Here is a 19,261-nt window from a genome sequence, read left to right on the forward strand (position 1 = left end):
ATGCACACAATTTGGGCTAAATGGTCCACACACTCTAATTTTAGTGTGTTAGACCCTTCGACAAACCCGCACAGCCTATATTGATTATCGCCCCTAGACGTAAATGCAAAATCCCCCCATGACTGTGCCCCACCACTCTCCGTGCATTTGTCAAAAACCTCAACACTGTTGCACAGCAATGCGGCGTAAAAATGGGCTTATGCCCTGGATGCACTTTGGGTAATTTTTTGGAGGGATTCGAAAAAGAACAGAAACGCAAGCTACAAAGGTTTTGAAAATGAAGGTTGCCTGCTGTGCTGCCAGTCAGTGAACAGTCGCGCAAAACTCAGTCACCAGAGCATTGGTGAATATCGCCATCTGTTGGATTTATAAGCGTATTTCATATCGTAGGAAAACCTGCCAATGATAGGCTAATAGCCAATTCTCTTATGTTCTTTATTTCAAGACTTTCCTGCATTATGTTTCAGGACAGATTTGCATTGTCTAACTCACCGCTTGGTAAAGTGAACAAATTGTTGCCGTTAAGCCTGACAATTCTACAAATGTATGGCTCGATCTATCACAAATGAATGAATAAGTGAATTATAATGAATGTATTGGGCTAGGCTATTATTTATTAGGTTAATACAACATAGTTGGCAAATCAAGTTTTAAGTATGATCATAATAACCCGGTGATACATCACTTGACGTGAGATGTAAGCCATGGAAAATATTGATTGTCTATTCGGGGCCACTTCCCTATATTAGGCTAACGCACGAGGGCAATGAGAAAGGTTTTTCTATACTCATTGACTGTTGACTGAATCAATCTGCACTACTGCCCTCAACCACGACATGAAATCAACCTTTAATACACAAATGGGAGTCTGGGAAAGGATTCTTATATGGTGAGAAAGGGATAGCCACAAACCTCAACACAGCCTTCACTGAAACAAAAATCATTTTGATATGTTATTAACATGGCCAAAGCTTCTCAAATGTAAACGTTTATTTTTTTCTTTGTGAAAACTCATACATTTAAGTCGTTGAAATATGATCATGTTGACAGGGAAACATAATAAATAGCCTACATACATAGGCTAGGCTACTTTCACTGTCTGCCTATACAGTAGCCTACACCTGTATATTTTAGCCTAAAGGCTATAGGATGACTCCCGTAATTTTAAACTCAAATGGAAAATTGCCAACTTCACGAAGGTCACCCACATCTACTATGGGATTTATGTAAAGCCTCAATCAATATTTACTATTAATTTCCCAAATGAATGTCAGTTTGATGTAGTCTCCGGTCATATAAACGAGCGAGCGTTCACACTATAGGCTAATGTGCTTTATGGCATCGGCTCAAAAACCATTCTTCTCGATGTGCGTGGGAAATTGTCAGTCGCGAAATATGTGACGAATCTAGAAGGAAACTCATTGCACTGAATTCAAGTTATTGATTGCTGAGTGGGCTTACAAACGTCCAACAATAGCAGTCGGCCTGTTACCGGCAATAGGAGAAACAGTGATGATTCTGAATGACAAGGGAGTGAATGTAATATCTCAATAGGGTTTGTTCCCAAAGAGCATTATAAACTATCCAACTACTATTTCAGAGACAGTAGGTCTTCTGCAAATGTAGGCCTAGACTTACATACCCAAAAGGGATCATTTAGGCAGGCTGCAACAACAGTTACAGGTGGGGGAATCAACATAGTCCACAGGTGTAGCAGATTAGGCTACAACATGTGCGAAATTACAATACAAAGCATGCGCAAGTAGTATTAATGTTTGCGCGGGAATCATTTTAAACGGATGCGCGTTCAGGACTCAAAAATTACAGGTTTTATGAAGTGGACATTATTACCTTTATCTTTCCAAAATGAGTTTGGATACTCTCTTTCAAAAGATTATTTTAACCGAACAACAAATATCTGAGAAATCAAGGCAATTGCAGGAGGGTAAGATCATTTTATCATGCAAAGAGTAGCTACGATGCTTCAGCTAACGAGATTCTATTTTTGCTAGCACTATTTCGGCAGAAAACAGTTACAGTATTTGAGGAGTTGACAGTAGTCTCAATGTTGAGTCTCTCCACAAGTTTCTTTTGTAGGCTACATCATCACAATTAACGTGAAAAAAGATAGTGTTTAGTAATAAGGTTCATCCATTGAAACTAACATCTACCTACACAATTATGGACACACAAACCGAAGGGCAACATTTTTACTTTTCAGTCAAAGTTGCCATCACCAGATGTGAAGACATGATAAAGTCCAGGGCTGAAAATAATAAACGTGATAACGAGAATCTTGAAGAAAAGGTGAGTTGTAGAATATAACTTGTGTTGTTATCTTAGTGAACTCCTAAGCTTTTGTTCAAACAATAGTCCCACTTTCAAGTATTTTAAACCTAATTAACAAGGATGGTAGTACTGTGGTTTCAGCAGAAATACAAAGTGAGAAAAACTTGACAGCAAACTGAACCAGACATGTTGAAAGATGAGAAACGTTGTCAATATCTATTGGCATAGTAAAGCAGTAATTTGTTTCATGTCTAAAACGGTTAATAAAACAGAAAGCTTCAGTGATGTGGTGGATCGATTTGAAGGGCCATTACTAAATCAATCACTTAATTTCCACCGCATCACATTCATATTATTGGAAGTAATCTTTAACCATGTAGGCCTATAAGTTATGTTAAATATAGACCAATTGACTTCTCTTCAAATTATTGTTATGCTCGTCTTGTAGTTGTCACATTAAACGAACATAATAAGAAAGAGAATGACTGCAATGGTCAGTGATTGCCAATTAATAACAGTTTCATAAATAGTTTATTTCCCCCTGAACCTTGTGGTTCAGCAGTATTGATACACATGCTTAGGATATTACTTACAAACTCGCCAACATGAAGGAGTTTCCATATTGTGCTACATGATACATTGTCATGACCTTCAGACAAAGTGGTTTATGACTGTAACACGATCTATTACAGTTAGGAGACAATGCAGTTTCTTTTTTAGAAACACTGTGTTGAGTCTCAGATAGACGGGGGTTGTTCTGAATTGCTTACCTAAGGCAGTAATTTTCCAAGCACCCCACTTTCACAATTATCCTTTATGATTTGCTTATTTTCTTTGAGGCAAGGCAGCATGTAATTACCTGAAAGATACATTTTATTCATAGCTTAAGAGCTGTGTTATTGCTGGTAATGGCGTGGTTATCTGTGTATGCTGAATTGTGGTTTCTTAACCTTTGCATGGAGGTCTGTGGTTTTGAACCATGTCTCAAGGATCACCTCTTGGTCTAATGGCCCCTCCTTGGCCCTCTCAAGATGGAGACCAAGACATTATTAATTCTGTGTATAAGTATGTTGTTTCTATTTCTATTAAATATTCTTTGTATGGCATGCTTGTGTCATGACAGGCTCAGCAGCTGACTCATATCCAGTTCCAGTATGAGCTCATGAGGAAAAGTCAGGATCAGATGGAGAAACAGAACAACGATCTTCTACAACAGCAGAACCATCTCAAAGCACGCTTGGTGAGTGGACTGGCTTCTGGACTGAGATGCTTCTGAAATGGCTGCAGTCACACTCAGACAAGAAAAGGAACATAACTTATAATTATGTAATGTATTCATTTAGCAGAGAGGTACAGTACAACTTACAGTATAACGTAACTTGTAACATTGCTGTGGTGTGACTAAGACTGAATTCATACCTAGGCTGCACCCTCAATATTCAATTTAAAGCAAACTTATGCTGGAATCCATAATTTCCTTTTAGTAATCGAAAATAAATATGTCTTCATATGGGGGTAATGTTAACCGTGTCAATGTGTTTTAAGGATGAGATAAAGAGGCAGTCAAGAGAAGAAAAGGAGAACTTCATTCGAGAGATACAGGCTTTCAACAATGACTTTAACCTCTTGAGTAACAGGAAGAGCTTGTTGAAGAGCCAAACCCAGTCTGAAATACAAGAGCTGGAGAAGGACATCAGCACTCTAAACCAAGGTACTACATTTTACATTTTAGTCATTTAGCAGACGCTCTTATCTAGAGCGACTTACAGAAAGTACAGGGACATTCCCCCAAGGCAAGTAGGGTGAAGTGCCTTGCCCAAGGACACAACGTCATTTTGCATGGCCGGGAATCGAACTGGCAACCTTCAGATTACTAGCCCGATTCCCTAACCGCTCAGCCACCTGACTCCCTAAAGAGCCCTTTGAGATCGTTCTTCTACGCGAGTCCCATGTAACAATTAAAAGCCATCTCCAAGACCTGGAGCTGGTTGAATCACTTTTTTGGTGAGTCTGAACTTAGGAGTTTACCCTGACTGCAACCTTTAGGTCTGATCTACTCCTGGTGCTGCTCTGTTTCAGAGATGGAGTACATGACCCAGAGCGACAGCCGTGTCAAGTCCATGCAAGAGGAAAAGAGAGCCCTCTATACAGAGCTCCAGGAGATGCAGCGAGTTCTTACAGGTGCTTATTTAATAAACACAGGGATTAGACCCAGGGTGTTCTGCATGAAAGACCAAGTGCAAACCTTGAACTTTTAAATCTTAAAGCTGTCAAACTGCACGTAGTTAGGTTTCCCGGATTCAAACAGCACGTGAGCGTTATAGCGATTGTGGTACGTTGTCCAATCATGTCCATTTCAGACCTTGATGGCCAACTCTGCGAGGCAAGAGCAGTGACCGAGGCGCTGAGAGCAGAGAGTGTGGCGGTCAGCCAGAAGCCTCTCTCGGACAACACCTGCTTGAGGTAACCATGCTCTCCTCTTTGCTGTACACTGCATCGTCCGAACCCCAGTTTAACCGAAGGATATGAGTTGGGCTTAATGATGATATTCAGCCGTGCTTTTCCCAGAGAAGGCCAATCTGTCAGAACCACTTTGGCTGCGTTCTCTACGCTGTGGTCTGAGAAGTGCTGAAGTGTCCAGCAAGATCCGCCTGGCCTCTTGTCTCCCCCATTCTCTGGACCAGAACGTGTAAATAACAGCATTAGAGCCAATCACTTTAATTAAGACTTTGATCGGTGGCCTGTTTTATCTGCTCATCAAACAAAAAAAGAGAGAGAATTGCCTCCGATGGGCATGTGAGGAGCTTGATGAAAAGCTCTGCGTAGATCAATACAGGAATCTGTCGCAGGAAGGATGTCCTATACCGCTACCTCTTCTTCCTCCTCCACTTCCTTCTCTTCTTCGTCCCTACTTACCCCCAACTGCTCCTAAATCATAAGTGAAGGAAGCATGTTAGGTCCTTCCATCTTCCCGGTCGCAAATCTCTTTCCTTCATTACCCCAGGGCTAATGAGCCTACAGGATATGCTGAGTGGAGCCGCTGCTGTGGGGTGGAGGTGGTGGATATGATCATTCTCCCTGAGTGTGCCCGTCCCGTCGTCAATCACAGCTTCAATCACGCTCGGCATAGCTCCTTCCTCTTAAACAGTTTTACCTCCCCCTATTGATTGTTGGAAATTGAGTACATGTCAATTTGAATGAGTGCTGCGTTTTATAGAGTGTGCGATCCAAGGGGATGTCTGTGCAGGCTGGTGCTGTGCTGGGCCTTCGGTTCCTGCCTCGTTTCTTGGCTCTTGTTATCACGTTGACGATGCTGCTTTTATCGGTGTCTATCGATGGTTCAGTCCAAGTCACACGTTTGTCCTCGCAGACTGAAGAAGCAGCTGGAAGTGTTTAAGGAGGACGAGTTGGAGCTGCTCAGAGAGGCGCTCATCTCCGAGAGGCAGTTCCTGCAGTCGGTAATGACTCTCATCCCGCTCTCGTTGACACTCATTAGACACCATTGACCTCGCTAGGCCTGATTTTCTGCTTTCTGTTTCCTCCCTGTAGAAACTGTCTCAGAGGAGCAGTCCAGAAGTTTTACATAGCCTGCTGGCTCACAAAGACTTTAAAGGCAAGTCAAAAAGCCGTTTTGTGTAACTACTTGGGTAGACTATGACCCCTGCAGACCTTTCCAATCACAAAGTGCTGTATATGCAACCAGCTGTAAATGAGGGCAAGCTGACCTCTAGTGGATTTGATAGAAGTTGCAGAGGATTGTTTTCGATGAATCCAAAATTACAATAATCTTTATGCACACAGATTTTATTCATTGCTTTTATTTATTCATTTATTTTGTCAATAAAAATGAATTGCAGCATAGAGAGTATTGTCACAAATATACAGTCTCAAGTCTTCTGTGTACCAATTCTTACTGTAATATCTTCTGCTTCTATGATATAATTCCCCCTAGTGGTGTTTTGTGGAAGTAAACATATCTTGCTTTAACCAATTCCATAAATTATAATGATGAGGATCGGGGCCTTTCTTACTCTGTGTGATATGCCCGCTATCTGGGTGATATGCCCGCTCTCTGGGTGATATGCCCGCTCTCTGGGTGATATGCCCGCTCTCTGGGTGATATGCCCGCTCTCTGGGTGATATGCCCGCTGTCTGGATTTGTCTGAATGCTAGTAGATTGATTTAGAATGTTCAATACCCAATAAGATTAAATTCCACGATTGACCACTGCTTCTTTGACCTTAACCCAAGTGCCTGGCCTGGATTAGTTTAGTTCAGACCATTTGACTAAGTGGTCTGCTACATCTGACATTCAGATCCAAAATGCTAATGTGTGGTTATCCACAGATGAGGCAGGCATTCTCAGTCTCAGTTTGGTCTGTCTCCAGCTCTCTGACAAGCTGATCGATGACACCATTTTTGTCAGTTTTGCCTGTCTTCAGACAGTCCTGGTTTTTGGGGAAGTAGGCACTAGCACTTCCCGAGACTGGAATAGGAGACTCTATAAATAGAAAGAGCAGAGAATTGTGAGGATGGACATTGTGTGTGTGTGTGTGCAAGACAGGGAGTGTGAGAACAGACTTGACAGCCTGGAAAGGCTGCTTACCTATGCAGTCTGCCAGCTTGTTCCCTCCTATGTATTGGGTTGTCCACGTATATCTAGTGTCCTTACTGCACTTCTCATAAGGACGACTCCTCCTCAGGAACGAGAAGTCGTACCCCTGAAGGAGGAAGTGGAATGCCTATTCTCCCATTTCTATTAAGTACAGAATCAATTACCTTGATGGCAGGTTCACTTTTTCAGACTGTTGCTCCATGACACCTCCTGAGTGAGTGTTTGGTCTGTAATAGTTCAGCGCATGGTGTTGTTTACCTCGTTACACATGGGTTTGCAGTAGTGTGTTTGTTTGAGCGTCACACACACAAGTCCCCCGTTCTTGTGGACACTAGGGACAGGGCAGCTCCTTCTCGGGGTGACATCTTCAGGATTTTCGTTTGGAAAGTCAAACTTACAAACTACAGCAGAAGAGAACAAGATACACACAACAAACTTATATATTTCTATTTACAGACAGCGCTTCGTACACTATGTACAACTATTTTATTATGTGTAGGTTCTCTGACTGGCCTTCCTAGCATTGTTTGTAAGCCAAAAAATCAAGAAATACTAAATGTTAAGATTTTTTTTAGATCACTAAGACGTTTTTAAATTGTAAAGATACATACTGAAAAAATACATCTGAATCTCACTCTCTGAGACGTTGCAGACTTTAGAGTTAGTCAGTAGGCGTTTTTCTCTGTGTGCATGTGTGTGTTTTGGGTTTATGTGTGTTTTGGGGTTGGGGTTTGCGAGTGCACGCGTACATTTTGTCTGGTGTTTCTCCAGGATGTCTGCGAGTGTTCGGACCGAGTCCAGCAGACCAGCGGTCTGGTTGTCTGTCCAGGGCCTCGTCACATTGCCTGCACACAGGGCTGCGTCCTGCAGACACAGACAGGAGGAGACATGGCACTCTGACTGGATATTGGAGAAATGCCACTCTTTTCTCAGTTGAGGTGTATAACTGCAAACATTTTCCAATTGACCACTGGTATGAGACAGACATGCTATTTGTATGTTTTTTGTAGCAGTTTTAAGTGATTTAAGGGATTTACATTTGGAGTTGATATCCATACCTGTAACTGAGCGATGAAAGTTTTAATGTCCTGATCAGTGGAGGAGCATGGATTCTTAGACTGGTCAGATTTGCAGATCAGGAGACCTTTCACACACAGAGAAAACGAGCAAACAATCAACTTTCTGTCATGAAAAGCACGTTCATTAATTAATTAATTCACATCAGTCAACATCTTGATGATATCTTAACGTACCTGTTACTAAGCACAAACAGATCAGAGTTGTGGTTGTTCGTGCTGATATCATTCTGGTTAAATGTTCTGTCTATCTCTGCTCTGAAGAATAGCCACCGAAGGTATTAGAACAACTCACTGAACATTGGGATGAGTGCAAAGATTAGAGTAGTGGCTTTTATTGACTCATTGCTAACAGAAGAAACACTGCAATCAGTAGTGGTCATGTTTCGGGAAACCTGTGTACACACTGCAACTTGTTGATACTAAACTATGCATAACAACTGGGTATGTTTTTCCTGTCACAGATTTAGCAATTGCTATAAAACATTGATAGCAAAATAAACACTGCAAACAGTAGTGGTCATGTTTCGGGAAACCTGTGTACACACTGCAACTTGTTGATACTAAACTATGCATAACAACTGGGTATGTTTTTCCTCCCTGTCAAATGTCAGAGCAAACTGAATACTATCCGTACCTCTATTAAAATGGACTTAATTCCCAACATGCACTCTTGGGGGTGCTGACACTGCATGTATATTTACAACACCGCAGGTTGTTGTTCCTGCCGTACCACTGGATTGTACCTAAAACTGGTGTCTGAACCTTCATGTCCCTGAAGTTTCTCTCAATCCAGTTTGGCAATACCAGCTGTCACCCCAGTCTCCATAAATAAGTGACCGGGTATTCACCCTCCTGAAATATTATGTGGCCATCTTCTCCTCATGCACAAGCTGAGGAGAGCTGTTGTGTCACAATGCCTGGACTTTTCTGAATAATTAAATATGGATGTTATTCATAATGAATGGGCTATGATCAGGGGGACATTAATTATTAAGGGTTTTTGGGAAGGACATTGAGCTCATATACTCAGTGTGGTTGAAACGAGGAAAAGCAGAATCAGTCTAATGGTGTATGCTGTCCCCATCTTGTTATCATGATGAGAACGATGAGCCATGCCTACAGGTCAAGACTTACTTTTAATGGTGTAGTGTTTCATTTGGCAGATTCAAATCCTGGTCCCTATATTATCATTATTGGAGGACATTGAAAGAGAAAGCAGATGAGTGCAGACACAACTCTGCACAGACCCCCCCCCCCCCCCCCCCCTCCTGTGACCCGTGTCTTTGTCATGATGAATGGTTAGAGATAGCAGGGTTCTCTTTTTCTGTCTAACCTTTCTCAAATACCAGAAACATTCTCTCAGGATTCTCCACTCCTGCCGCCTCCTTCGCTTCCATTGTGCTGAATTACCCAGCCGCGAATAAACGCTGCTCAGTTGTCAAATGACTCACATATGGATGAGTCCTAGCTCCACAGCTGATTACTATTCAACCTGCTGCTACCTGTGCCTCAGAATTTAGGCTAGGTCGTCTAGGTAGAGATGCACACGTCCTGGGGGATCTTATTTGAGCGCAGCAACAAATAAATAGCTAAGTATGCAACATCCCGTTTTTCTTTTTAATAGGATTGCTTATTTGTTTTATTTCAAGGTTAATTAATTCCGCAAGTCTCTAAATCCACCTTGGTGTGTCGTTGCTGTCGACTTTGAATATTGTCTTATTCTTTTGTCTGTCTGTCATGTTTGACAAATTGATTACCCTTTCATTAAAATCACAAGTGCCAAATCGAGATCTTTTCAAAGGCGACTTTATGAGCACAGCTGTGCATTATTAAACGTCTAAAGCCCAGTGGGGGAGGGACTTTCAGTGGTGCTCATCCATCTTGTATTCCTTGTACACAAATTAACGAATCATCAGAGAAACCACTTAAGGTGAGGGGGAAAGAACTCATTCTGTAGAGGGCTGCCTTGACTCTCCGCACTCAGCCTTCCCTACAGCAAGCAGCGTGGGTTGTGAACACACACACATTCTGATTAGTCAACTCTTCTGAAAGAGAGAGACCAATGAAAAAACACCATGCACTTACTAATGTTCGTGCACTTAAATGGCGCAAGCTAAGGAAACAACCATTAATTTCTCAAATATTTATAAGATGTAAATCAGAATTAAAAATGCTGTCCCTGGTGCCCGTCCTTTGGGGTCCTGTAAACCAAACCCATCTCTTCAGGATACCATGGCAGAGCAGATAAAAGGATGGGGCTTGTGTATAATTCAGTGTGAATCTGTTCCGCTGGCTGCAGTTCTCATAACTCAATGTGACTGGGTGCTGTAGCAAGGCCTAAATCAAGCACTCCTCAAGTATTGGTGCCAAGAGTCCAAAGCCTGAACTCCCCGACGGCTCTGTCGGCTCCGGGATGCAGGGGTTTCACTCTTTAATATGGCACCAAGGATGTTGACGCTAATGGTGGACCAAAAAGCTTTTTAGATTAATATTCCTCAAGGAGCTTAGATTTAGAGTGGCCCCTCCCTGCAGCTGGACTGCATGATATCACAAGTCCAAATAGTTGGCTAAAAACTATAATGTCTGAAAGACAAACAAAACAAAGTAGGAAAAGTAAACTACAGTTGTGGATGCTACTTTTAAGATATGACCCCTTATGTACTATTATTGTAATACAAATGTCCTCAACCATGGTCCTCAGGGGCCACCGTCCTGTATGTTTTAGATGTCATCTTAATGAGGGCTATTCCTTTGGATCAGGCATGTTGGAGCAGGGAAACATCTCAAACATACAGGACAGTGGGCCCTGAGGACCAGGGTTGAAGATGACAACTGTAGTCGATCGGCTGGCTAATAAAGGAACCAGAGGATCTCGCAGTCTCATAGTTTTGTGTTTCTTGGACGGCCAGTTCAGTGCAGGGCCATCTGTGGGCCGGCTGATGAAACAAACACCCCGGCTGTCCCTCCTTTTTTACCTCAGAGGAGTGTGTGAGTGATCGCTTTAATTCCAATCTTTATGCAGTTGTAAATGAGCCCATTTGAATAAACCACAAGGAGCCATAAACGTGGCAGGCTGGAGATGGAGGATCTTGTTAAGATGTCGTCTCTATTAGATTCCCGGGCCTGCTTTATGAGTGAAGATGAAGTAACCTGAGTGATCCACATTGGCATACAGAGAGCAGGAGACAGGAGACAGCAAGCTTTTCCTTCTTCTCTCGGGCAAACCTCATTTCTGGGATATTTTTACCTCAGAGTAGATAGCTGTCAGGATACTCTGGATCGTACATTATGCACATGTATCCACACTGAGTATTTTACTTTATAATTATATGACTGTGTGACATGAATAATATCCAGTTCGTCAGATGTTATATTTAGAAAGGAGGGTAAGTATACAGGATTGGTAACGTCAATATATTTGTCAGAAGTTTCAAGCAAAGTAAATAAAATATCTTAGTAGGGATCCCTTTTCAAGATTCATCCTGAGAGTTTTAATATATCTTTGTTGATCTCACAAATACACCAGAGCATAAAAATCCAACATTGAATGCATGAGGGCAATGTATGTTTGAAAATCATAAAAACCATTATTTTGCATATACACCCTTCCATTCACACTTCTTTGGTTTCAACAAGATCTACATGTACGCATACATTATTAAAGATATTGTAGATGTATTTTTCTAGGAATAAAGACTTTGATGGCCGATGAAAGCAGCATTCTAGACAGTGTGTTGCTGATTTGAGATAATGACCATGGCCGCATTCCTCTTGAAGAAGACTGTCCCCCATGAAAACACTAGTAAGATTTGACTTGCATAGCATAAGCCCCCCATGATTTTCTCAGAGGTGATTCAGCCCTGCTGTTGATGACGTAGATGCTCCAGTTGGCCCTTGGCTAGTTACACTACATAACTAATCAGAGGCTTAATGACCTGCATTATTCTTCATGGGTCGTAATAGTCCTTCACACAATGGAAGTGAATGAATCCGCTGATGTCAGGAGAGAGATGGTGTGTTACTTGCATGTAGATTATTTTATTTGGGTAATGGGGCGAACTACCAGGTGGGAGAAACTGGACTGGGCAGCAAACCAGCAGCAACACACAGAGCAAGTCGCATAGACATACTGTGTGTGTGTACTGTGTATGTGTGTGTGTGTAGATGTGTGTGTGTGGGTGCTTTAGAGCCCTGCTACAATAGCTACTTTTCCAAGTGTGGCACATCTAAGCTGAAAGCAACACACCTGATGTTAATGCCCAAGAATCTTGCACGATTTAAGATGTAACAGTGCTGTGCATTGATGAAAAGAGCAGGGCAAACATAAAAAGAAGGCAATATGGATTTTGCTTCAACAGATGCACTTTCTGTAATTGAAAAGACGTTATTGAAGGACAAAGGTAAAATAGAGAGAGGGGAGAGCGAGAGTCCCACACAGAGGGGGGTAAGGCTGACAAATACCAGTCTATAAAACCAGTCATTAGTATTGAGTCAGATTTTTTCATTTTCTTTCATGCGTGGGAAGCATCAGAGACAGAAGAAGAAGAGAGAGAGAGATAGAGAGAGAAGAAGAAGAACAGAGGAGTGGAGTGGAGGGAAGAGGAAAACCGATGGGATAAAGTGAAAGAACGAGAAAAGATATGGGGAGATAGGGTGGGGGATTTGTCTGAAAGAGAGAGTTGAGCGTTGGGCTTTAGGGCAGTGGTGTTGGGCAAGTAGTGCCGAGGTGGAGGGCTGGCCTGGCATCTTTAAAAGGGGTTCCGGCTGATAATCTGCCCAGCATCGCACTCAGCAGGGGCACTCTCTGATGTCTCCTTATATGAGCTGAGGGCCACATCGCCTGCTCCAATCCTATTGCTCATATTAAAAGACACACACTCCCTCTCTCACAGACACACACACACACACACACTTAACATATGTGACGGATCAAAATATACTTAACATGTTAATGTTTTTTATTCTGTGGATCACATTGTAAATTCTTCAGTAAAAAAATACTAATATGTATGTTTGTGGACACAATCAAAAGCATCAAGCTGCCAGAGCCTGACTCACAATGTAATATCCAGCTCGGAAGCTCAGTTTGCCATGTCAAGTTGAACTCGTCGACAGATAGATGCTGACAGAAAAGAACTTCACATCTCAGCCTCAGAGCGACTTCTTCGGCTCTTAATTGACTTTCACAGCGTTGTCTCTGTCTTAATGATGCCATGAAGTGACTGGTTTGGTCGGTTGGCTGCTATTTTTACTCTCGTTCTGCCCTCAAAGCTTCAGTCACATACAGGCAGCAAAACATGAACATATGACTCAAAATACTACAGGCCTGACCCCAGGTTCAACATTTACTCTCTGTGAAAATGTGCAAAGCGGGTGAATACCACTGAGTTATGTGTCAGATTTTGTTGAGCTCAAACCTGAAGGGGAGGTGGGGGGTGAGGCCTGAATGTGATTTTAGAGAGACAGAGAGAGTGAGACCGAGATGGAAAAGGAGAGAAATGGAGAGATGGACAGAGGGTAGAAAGAGAGGGACAGAGAGATAGAGGTTAGGGAGAGGGAGAAGACCTGCTGGCTGTTTAACACCAGAGCACCTCGCCAGATGCTTGGTTAAGCACGCTCAGAGTGGCGTTCATTATTTTAAATGTCACTATTGTCCCTTGCTGTTTTTACAGCCCCCAACCATGTCCACCAGAAATGCCACAGCCTCAAGACATGCTTTTTGAAAGGCAGGATCACTCTCTCTTTTTCTCTCTCTCTCCCGCTCTCTCTCTCTCCCGCTCTCTCTCTCTCCCGCTCTCTCTCTCTCTCTCTCTCTCTCTCTCTCTCTCTCTCTCTCTCTCTCTCTCTCTCTCCATTACTGAGAGGTCAAACAGAGACATCCTATTCATGTGCACTGTGTGTATGCTTGTATGTGTGTGAGGGGTTCAGTCTAATAGGATTGCTCCAGTGAGTATCCTTTGCCAAGTGCCCATGGACGCCAATGCACAATGTGCTGTTATCGTGTAAAATTATGTTTCCTGTGTCAATTAAGTGCTCAGTGGGGGCCCCTTTGAAACAGAACAGAATAATTTACAGCTGTCGTTTTGGAACGATGCATGTGATTGCTTTTGTAAAAAAGTAATTTCTTGACAATTTGCCTTTCAATTATGCGTGATGATATTAGCTGCATGTTGTTTTAGTGATGAAATGTCAACGTACGTTTGATTACAGGTGAAGAGAATGCATTCCCCTGATGAACTGCCTGAACTGCATCTGAGCCTCACCGTGACTAAAAACAAATTCCCAATAAGGGATTCTACAGAAAGTGTGTCTGAAAGCAGAACTGAAAGCTTGTTCTGCGGGCTAACCCATCAAACACGAGGCACAGCCCCAGGTAGTGAGATGCAGGCCTGGGACTCTTCAGAGAGTCAACTTTGCTCTCCTTTCAGACCGTCATTGAGCTTCCTTTTCGACAGCCTTGAGTCATTCCCCCTTTACAACTTTCTAATCAACTCCTTAAAGAGTGTCCCCAACTCTCCCTAACTGCACTGTCTGTCTGGCCTTCCTGATTACAGCCTCCTAATGGAGCGATGACCTCATCAGCCCTGGCTATCTACCGTCTCACTACCGGAGATAGCGACTGAGGGATGACAGAGGGAAACACAGTGGAAGAACAGACCATTTCTAACTATCTCATCTCTGCTTTTTCTCGTATCTTCTCAGATGCTGCCATTGGGTAAAATGAGAAAACCTTTGATTTGGTCCATTTCAGGATACGGACGTGAAAAGTTTGGTACTATATAACGTTGGTGTTAAGGGAGGATTGGCCTCACGTCATTATCCTGGAGTGATGGAACTGTACTTGCATGTAAGATGTTTTTTTTCCATATCGATCTCAAAAAACAAACTCGGAACAGCTTTTTAGTGAATCGAAAGTTGACAGACTCAAAAAGAAATCAGTTCTCATCGCATTGTCAAGGCCCCTTTTCCTGAAAGAGGACTTAGATATATTTCTGGTCCGGATCAGCTTATAGCAAGGCCAAGAAGTTCATGTGAAAAGCAGTTGCAATAACAAAGACAACCAAGAATGCTTTGAGTTAGTATTGCATCAGTTAAGCGAACCAAAAAGCGGACATCAATAACCCCATTGTCAGACCACCTTCAAAGATGATCTGACAGGACTTGGCTTCAGAGAGGTCTACATTGTTTAAAACACGCACACAAACATACAAACTATAAAGTTCTTAAAACATCACATGAAAATGGTTGAGGCACCACTGTGTTGAACCAGACGAATACAACACGCTATCTATTTGAATTAAAATCATCTTTAGCCATGGAATGTTCTTGCATCAATAACACATCAGTTCCGCTTGTAACTTTGACTGCAACCCAACATTTTCACTGGCACACCATTGACGTTTGTTTCCCTAACCGAGAACATAATGGTTCTTAACTCTGGGTTTCTTCTGTCCTGATTCCTTAGCTGTGTCATTAGCCACTATCCCTCACCACACACACACACACACACACACACGCACACACACACACACACACACACACACACACACACACACACACACACACACACACACACACACACACAAAGGCACTTTGCACTCACTAAGGTAATGAGCCAAAACACTTCTTCCTCCTCCACTGGATCCAAGCCAGAATCTTCATAGAGAGGATGAGATAATGCTAGCTGAACGACAGTATCATGCATCCTGTCTGTCTGACTGCAGTAACGCCACTAGTCTGTCTGGGACTACCTCCCGGTGTGTTTTCGAGCAAAAATGGCTAAATTCGCAGAACTTACCTATCCTGCCTTTTAGGACATGGGGCAGCCAGGCCAGATTTCAGTTAGCCTCCTCCCTGGGTCAGAGAGGGCTGCAGCCGGCTCCTCCCCTGTGCTGGCCACTACGTCTAAACGAGTCTGTCCATTTGCATTTGACTGGATGAGTCTGGAAGGCTGGGCACAAGGTGCTGATGAGAGGTGACACTGGCAGCATATGGTCACGCGTGCACACACACACACACACACAGTCATAGGGACACATACACTCCCTGACACACACAGCATATGGCCACAGCTGGCTAGGCTACCACACTGGTCCGGAGCCCACTGTCCAGCGCTGGTGCCAAGGAGACAGGGTGACAAGGAGATGTAGCGACATGGCGTGGAGGGATGGTTGGCACCGAATCAGCCATGCCCTCATCCCTTTCTGTCGTCACCATGACGATGATGGTGTGATGCCTAAAAGTAAGTGACACTGGATGCCAGTGTGTTGCTATGGCAAGGTCGGCTCCAAGGGTTATTGCTTAAATAATGGGGGAGCACAGCATTCCATTTGGCGGGGGCATTTCTTTAGCAATGAGAGCTAAATAAAACATGATCGTTGTGGAAACCAAATGCTCGCCCATCCAATTGGTTCCGGAGCCAAGCCTAAGCTATAGGGAGTACAGTAGGTCTTAGAAAAAGATGAAAGTTTGTTTTAAACACTGCTCTCCTCCCTCCCTCCCTCCCTCCCTCCCTCCATTGCTCCATTCCTCCATTCCTTCATTCCTCCACCCAGCTGATCTGGAGCACTAATCACCTCGTCAATACATCTATCCCTCAGCCAATAGCTATTACTTCGAATTAAAGCTGTCCGCTCGGCCAAAGGAAACAGCTGACACATTCATAAAAGCAGCTTTCATTAGTGTGTATCGACCAAGCCATCAACGAATGACTGGGCAAAAGAAAAAAGATGGAGAAGAGAGAGAGATTGAATTGGAGGCTCAGATGGAGGAAGTTCCTTCCGGAAAATACATCTTAGCGTCAGTTATATGCTCCCTCTGCCCGAAAATCTCAGAAATGTACTGTAGCCTCCTTTTATGGGCGAGGACGTGGGGGCTATGGTGTGTGTGTGTGTGCGTGTGCATGCACGTGTGTGTCTGTGTGTGCTTGCGTGCCTGTGTGTTGCAGGAGAATGGCAGCCTAAAATAGGGAGCTCTCGGAGGCAGAGAATTGGAGCATCGATCTGGGTCACATGTAAATCTCACCACGAGGTGGACCAGCCTCTGATCTCCCAGTGGGGGACTCGGGGAGCAACACAGCAAGAAGCACAGCAGCCGTAAAACACCCTCTCTCTGTCTCTCTCTCCGTCTGTCTCTCTCTATCGCTCTCTGTCTCTCTCTCTCCGTCTGTCTGTCTCTCTCTTTCTCCGTCTGTCTCTCTCTGTCTCTCCCCCCCTTTCTGTCTTTCTTGCTATCTCTCCCATCTCTCTCTCTTTCTCACTTTCTCTGTCTCTCTCTCCCCCTCTCTGTCTCTTTTTCACTCTCTCTCCCCCTCTTTCTGTGTGTTGATCTATCTCTACATATCTTTGTATCTCTCTCCCCCTCCTTCGTTTGTTTTCAGCTCGGTTATGCAAGCACCATCTTTTCATTGTTCTTGCCTGCAGTGCACGGTGTGACCAGCAGATGGCAGTGTGGTACAGACAGGGTCCCAGTCCTTTGCCCTCTCTCTCTCTCTCTCTCTCTCTCTCTCTCTCTCTCTCTCTCTCTCTCTCTCTCTATCTCTCTCTCTTTCTCTCTCTCTATCTCTCTCTTTCTCTCTCTCGCTGCTCTCCAACAAGACCTGGCTGTTTACCTAAAGCCTTTGAGAGATCAGAGGGAAATTGATCACTGAAAGTCTTAGTAATATCTGTCATTGAAGATAATGGCCCTATTGGTGCTTTAGAGAGTTTGTGCGTAAGTCATTGTGGGGGGCATGTGATTTTTCATGGCTGTTATATCCTGAACAGCCTGACCGATGACTGAACGTGCTCGAAAGGGTTGCAACAGCTGACATACGGGGAGTCAGGTGGCTGAGCGGTTAAGGAAACGGGCTAGTAATCTGAAGGTTGCCAGTTCGATTCCCGGCTGTGCAAAATGACGTTGTGTCCTTGGGCAAGGCACTTCACCCTACTTGCCTCGGGGGGAATGTCCCTGTACTTACTGTAAGTCGCTCTGGATAAGAGCGTCTGCTAAATGACTGAATGTAAATGTAAATGACATACACACAGCTCTGTCCACACACACCCACACGGTCTTTCGAGACAGAGAACGGTATCTGAGTACATACAGAGAATTGACTCGACCCAAATCAGCGTTCCTCTGCTTGGTGCAGAGCTGACAAAGAGAGCAGTGTGGTGTAGCGGGGTTTGCTCGTTTAAAGATAGAAATACTTAATTTATCATAAAGTCTGGGGCACCACCCTAATATTGGTTTAGGACATTAGGGAATCCTATGTTTAATATGTAATAATCAGTCTCATCTTTAGGAATGAATTCGTTCTAAGAGTAGAGCCAATCGTAACATCAGTGAACACGCACGTCAAAATATCTTTACAATGAATTTATTCAAGTAAGGTAAACAGATCTTATGAAAAGTTGGATTATGGGTTTGATATGAGAGATTGGTTTCAATGAACAGAATGAAATGGTCTAACTTAAAGAAAGGCAGAAATTGTACAGTCAGTGATTACATCCTTACAAATCATAAACAGAGCTCACGCCAATGCCATGTCGAGGAGGAAAGAGCGTTAGCCATAGTTACGTTTGATCAGGGGTTGATCAATGATGTTGAGGGCGGTTTGCGCCAAAGGTCCATTTGAAGAATCTGAAGTCACAGCGCGGCTGCGCTGGGTCATGTGACTGAGTCTGCGGGATCTCAGTGAAGTCGCATTTGGAATTGCGTTTTTGGTTCTTCTGTTGAAACGTCCAGATAGTGACGCGTTCACTATGAAGTTGAATCTCAGGAGAAGCTTGGCGACGTCCTTTGGAACGCCAATCCTGATGGCGTTCATGCCATGGTCGGTTTCGCTGGAGTCAGAGATTGATGGTCATCTTAGGGCTTTATACAGTTCCAGGGAGGACCCGTCTGGGGTCAGATGTGGATTGGGGGAAGCTGGGTTCTCAACTCCCCCCTCCTTCCTTCACACCTACCAAAGGTGTGATCTGATCTCTGGCTGATCATTCGATGGTTCAAATATTGTTCTGGACATCTTGGTACAGTTACAAAATATAGTTGAATGATTGTTTTATTATGATAGCTTCGTGTAGATACCAAGAATGACGTGGTTATCTTTCAGGAAGAAGGAGTTGTTACTAGAATCAAGATTTCAGTGAACACAACATTAAAACAAAGTAACAAACATAACACAAATATCCCTCTCATAATTCTCCACCTTGTACTCTTGTGGTAAAGGTGAAGTCTCAAGCACTTTCCTCAAAAGTTCTGATCAAGGTATGTTCTTTGTTCAAATCGCCGCCGAAAC

At 43.4% G+C, this 19,261-nt stretch overlaps 2 protein-coding genes across 5 annotated transcripts; one reads left to right on the forward strand and one right to left on the reverse strand.

Moving 5' to 3' along the window:
* The first annotated feature begins 1,434 nt into the window (after positions 1 to 1,434).
* ccdc172 (coiled-coil domain containing 172) lies at positions 1,435 to 6,162 on the forward strand. 2 transcript variants are annotated; one of them, XM_062464206.1, is made up of 7 exons: positions 1,435 to 1,539; positions 2,222 to 2,307; positions 3,413 to 3,529; positions 3,835 to 4,000; positions 4,369 to 4,470; positions 4,650 to 4,752; positions 5,660 to 6,162. In XM_062464206.1, exons 2-7 carry the CDS (start codon positions 2,251 to 2,253, stop codon positions 5,793 to 5,795), a joined length of 681 nt encoding a protein of 226 aa, XP_062320190.1. In that variant the 5' UTR covers positions 1,435 to 1,539; positions 2,222 to 2,250; the 3' UTR covers positions 5,796 to 6,162. The 2 variants fall into 2 exon arrangements, with proteins under 2 accessions (XP_062320190.1, XP_062320189.1); XM_062464205.1 differs by lacking the exon at positions 1,435 to 1,539 and adding an exon at positions 1,678 to 1,945.
* A 218-nt stretch (positions 6,163 to 6,380) lies between these two features.
* On the reverse strand, positions 6,381 to 8,741 carry si:ch1073-126c3.2 (uncharacterized protein LOC555816 homolog). 3 transcript variants are annotated; one of them, XM_062464209.1, is made up of 7 exons: positions 8,618 to 8,741; positions 8,158 to 8,233; positions 7,963 to 8,048; positions 7,654 to 7,768; positions 7,163 to 7,305; positions 6,896 to 7,010; positions 6,381 to 6,790 (listed from the first exon to the last, which is right to left on the reverse strand). In XM_062464209.1, the coding sequence occupies exons 2-7, from the start codon at positions 8,207 to 8,209 to the stop codon at positions 6,627 to 6,629; spliced, it is 675 nt and encodes a 224-aa protein (XP_062320193.1). In that variant the 5' UTR covers positions 8,210 to 8,233; positions 8,618 to 8,741; the 3' UTR covers positions 6,381 to 6,626. The 3 variants fall into 3 exon arrangements, with proteins under 3 accessions (XP_062320193.1, XP_062320192.1, XP_062320191.1); XM_062464208.1 differs by having other exon boundaries at positions 8,158 to 8,274; XM_062464207.1 differs by lacking the exon at positions 8,618 to 8,741 and having other exon boundaries at positions 8,158 to 8,291.
* Positions 8,742 to 19,261: the final 10,520 nt, after the last annotated feature.

The sequence above is a fragment of the Osmerus eperlanus genome, chromosome 6, assembly GCF_963692335.1.
Source record: "Osmerus eperlanus chromosome 6, fOsmEpe2.1, whole genome shotgun sequence".
Classification (NCBI taxonomy): Eukaryota; Metazoa; Chordata; class Actinopteri; order Osmeriformes; family Osmeridae; genus Osmerus; species Osmerus eperlanus.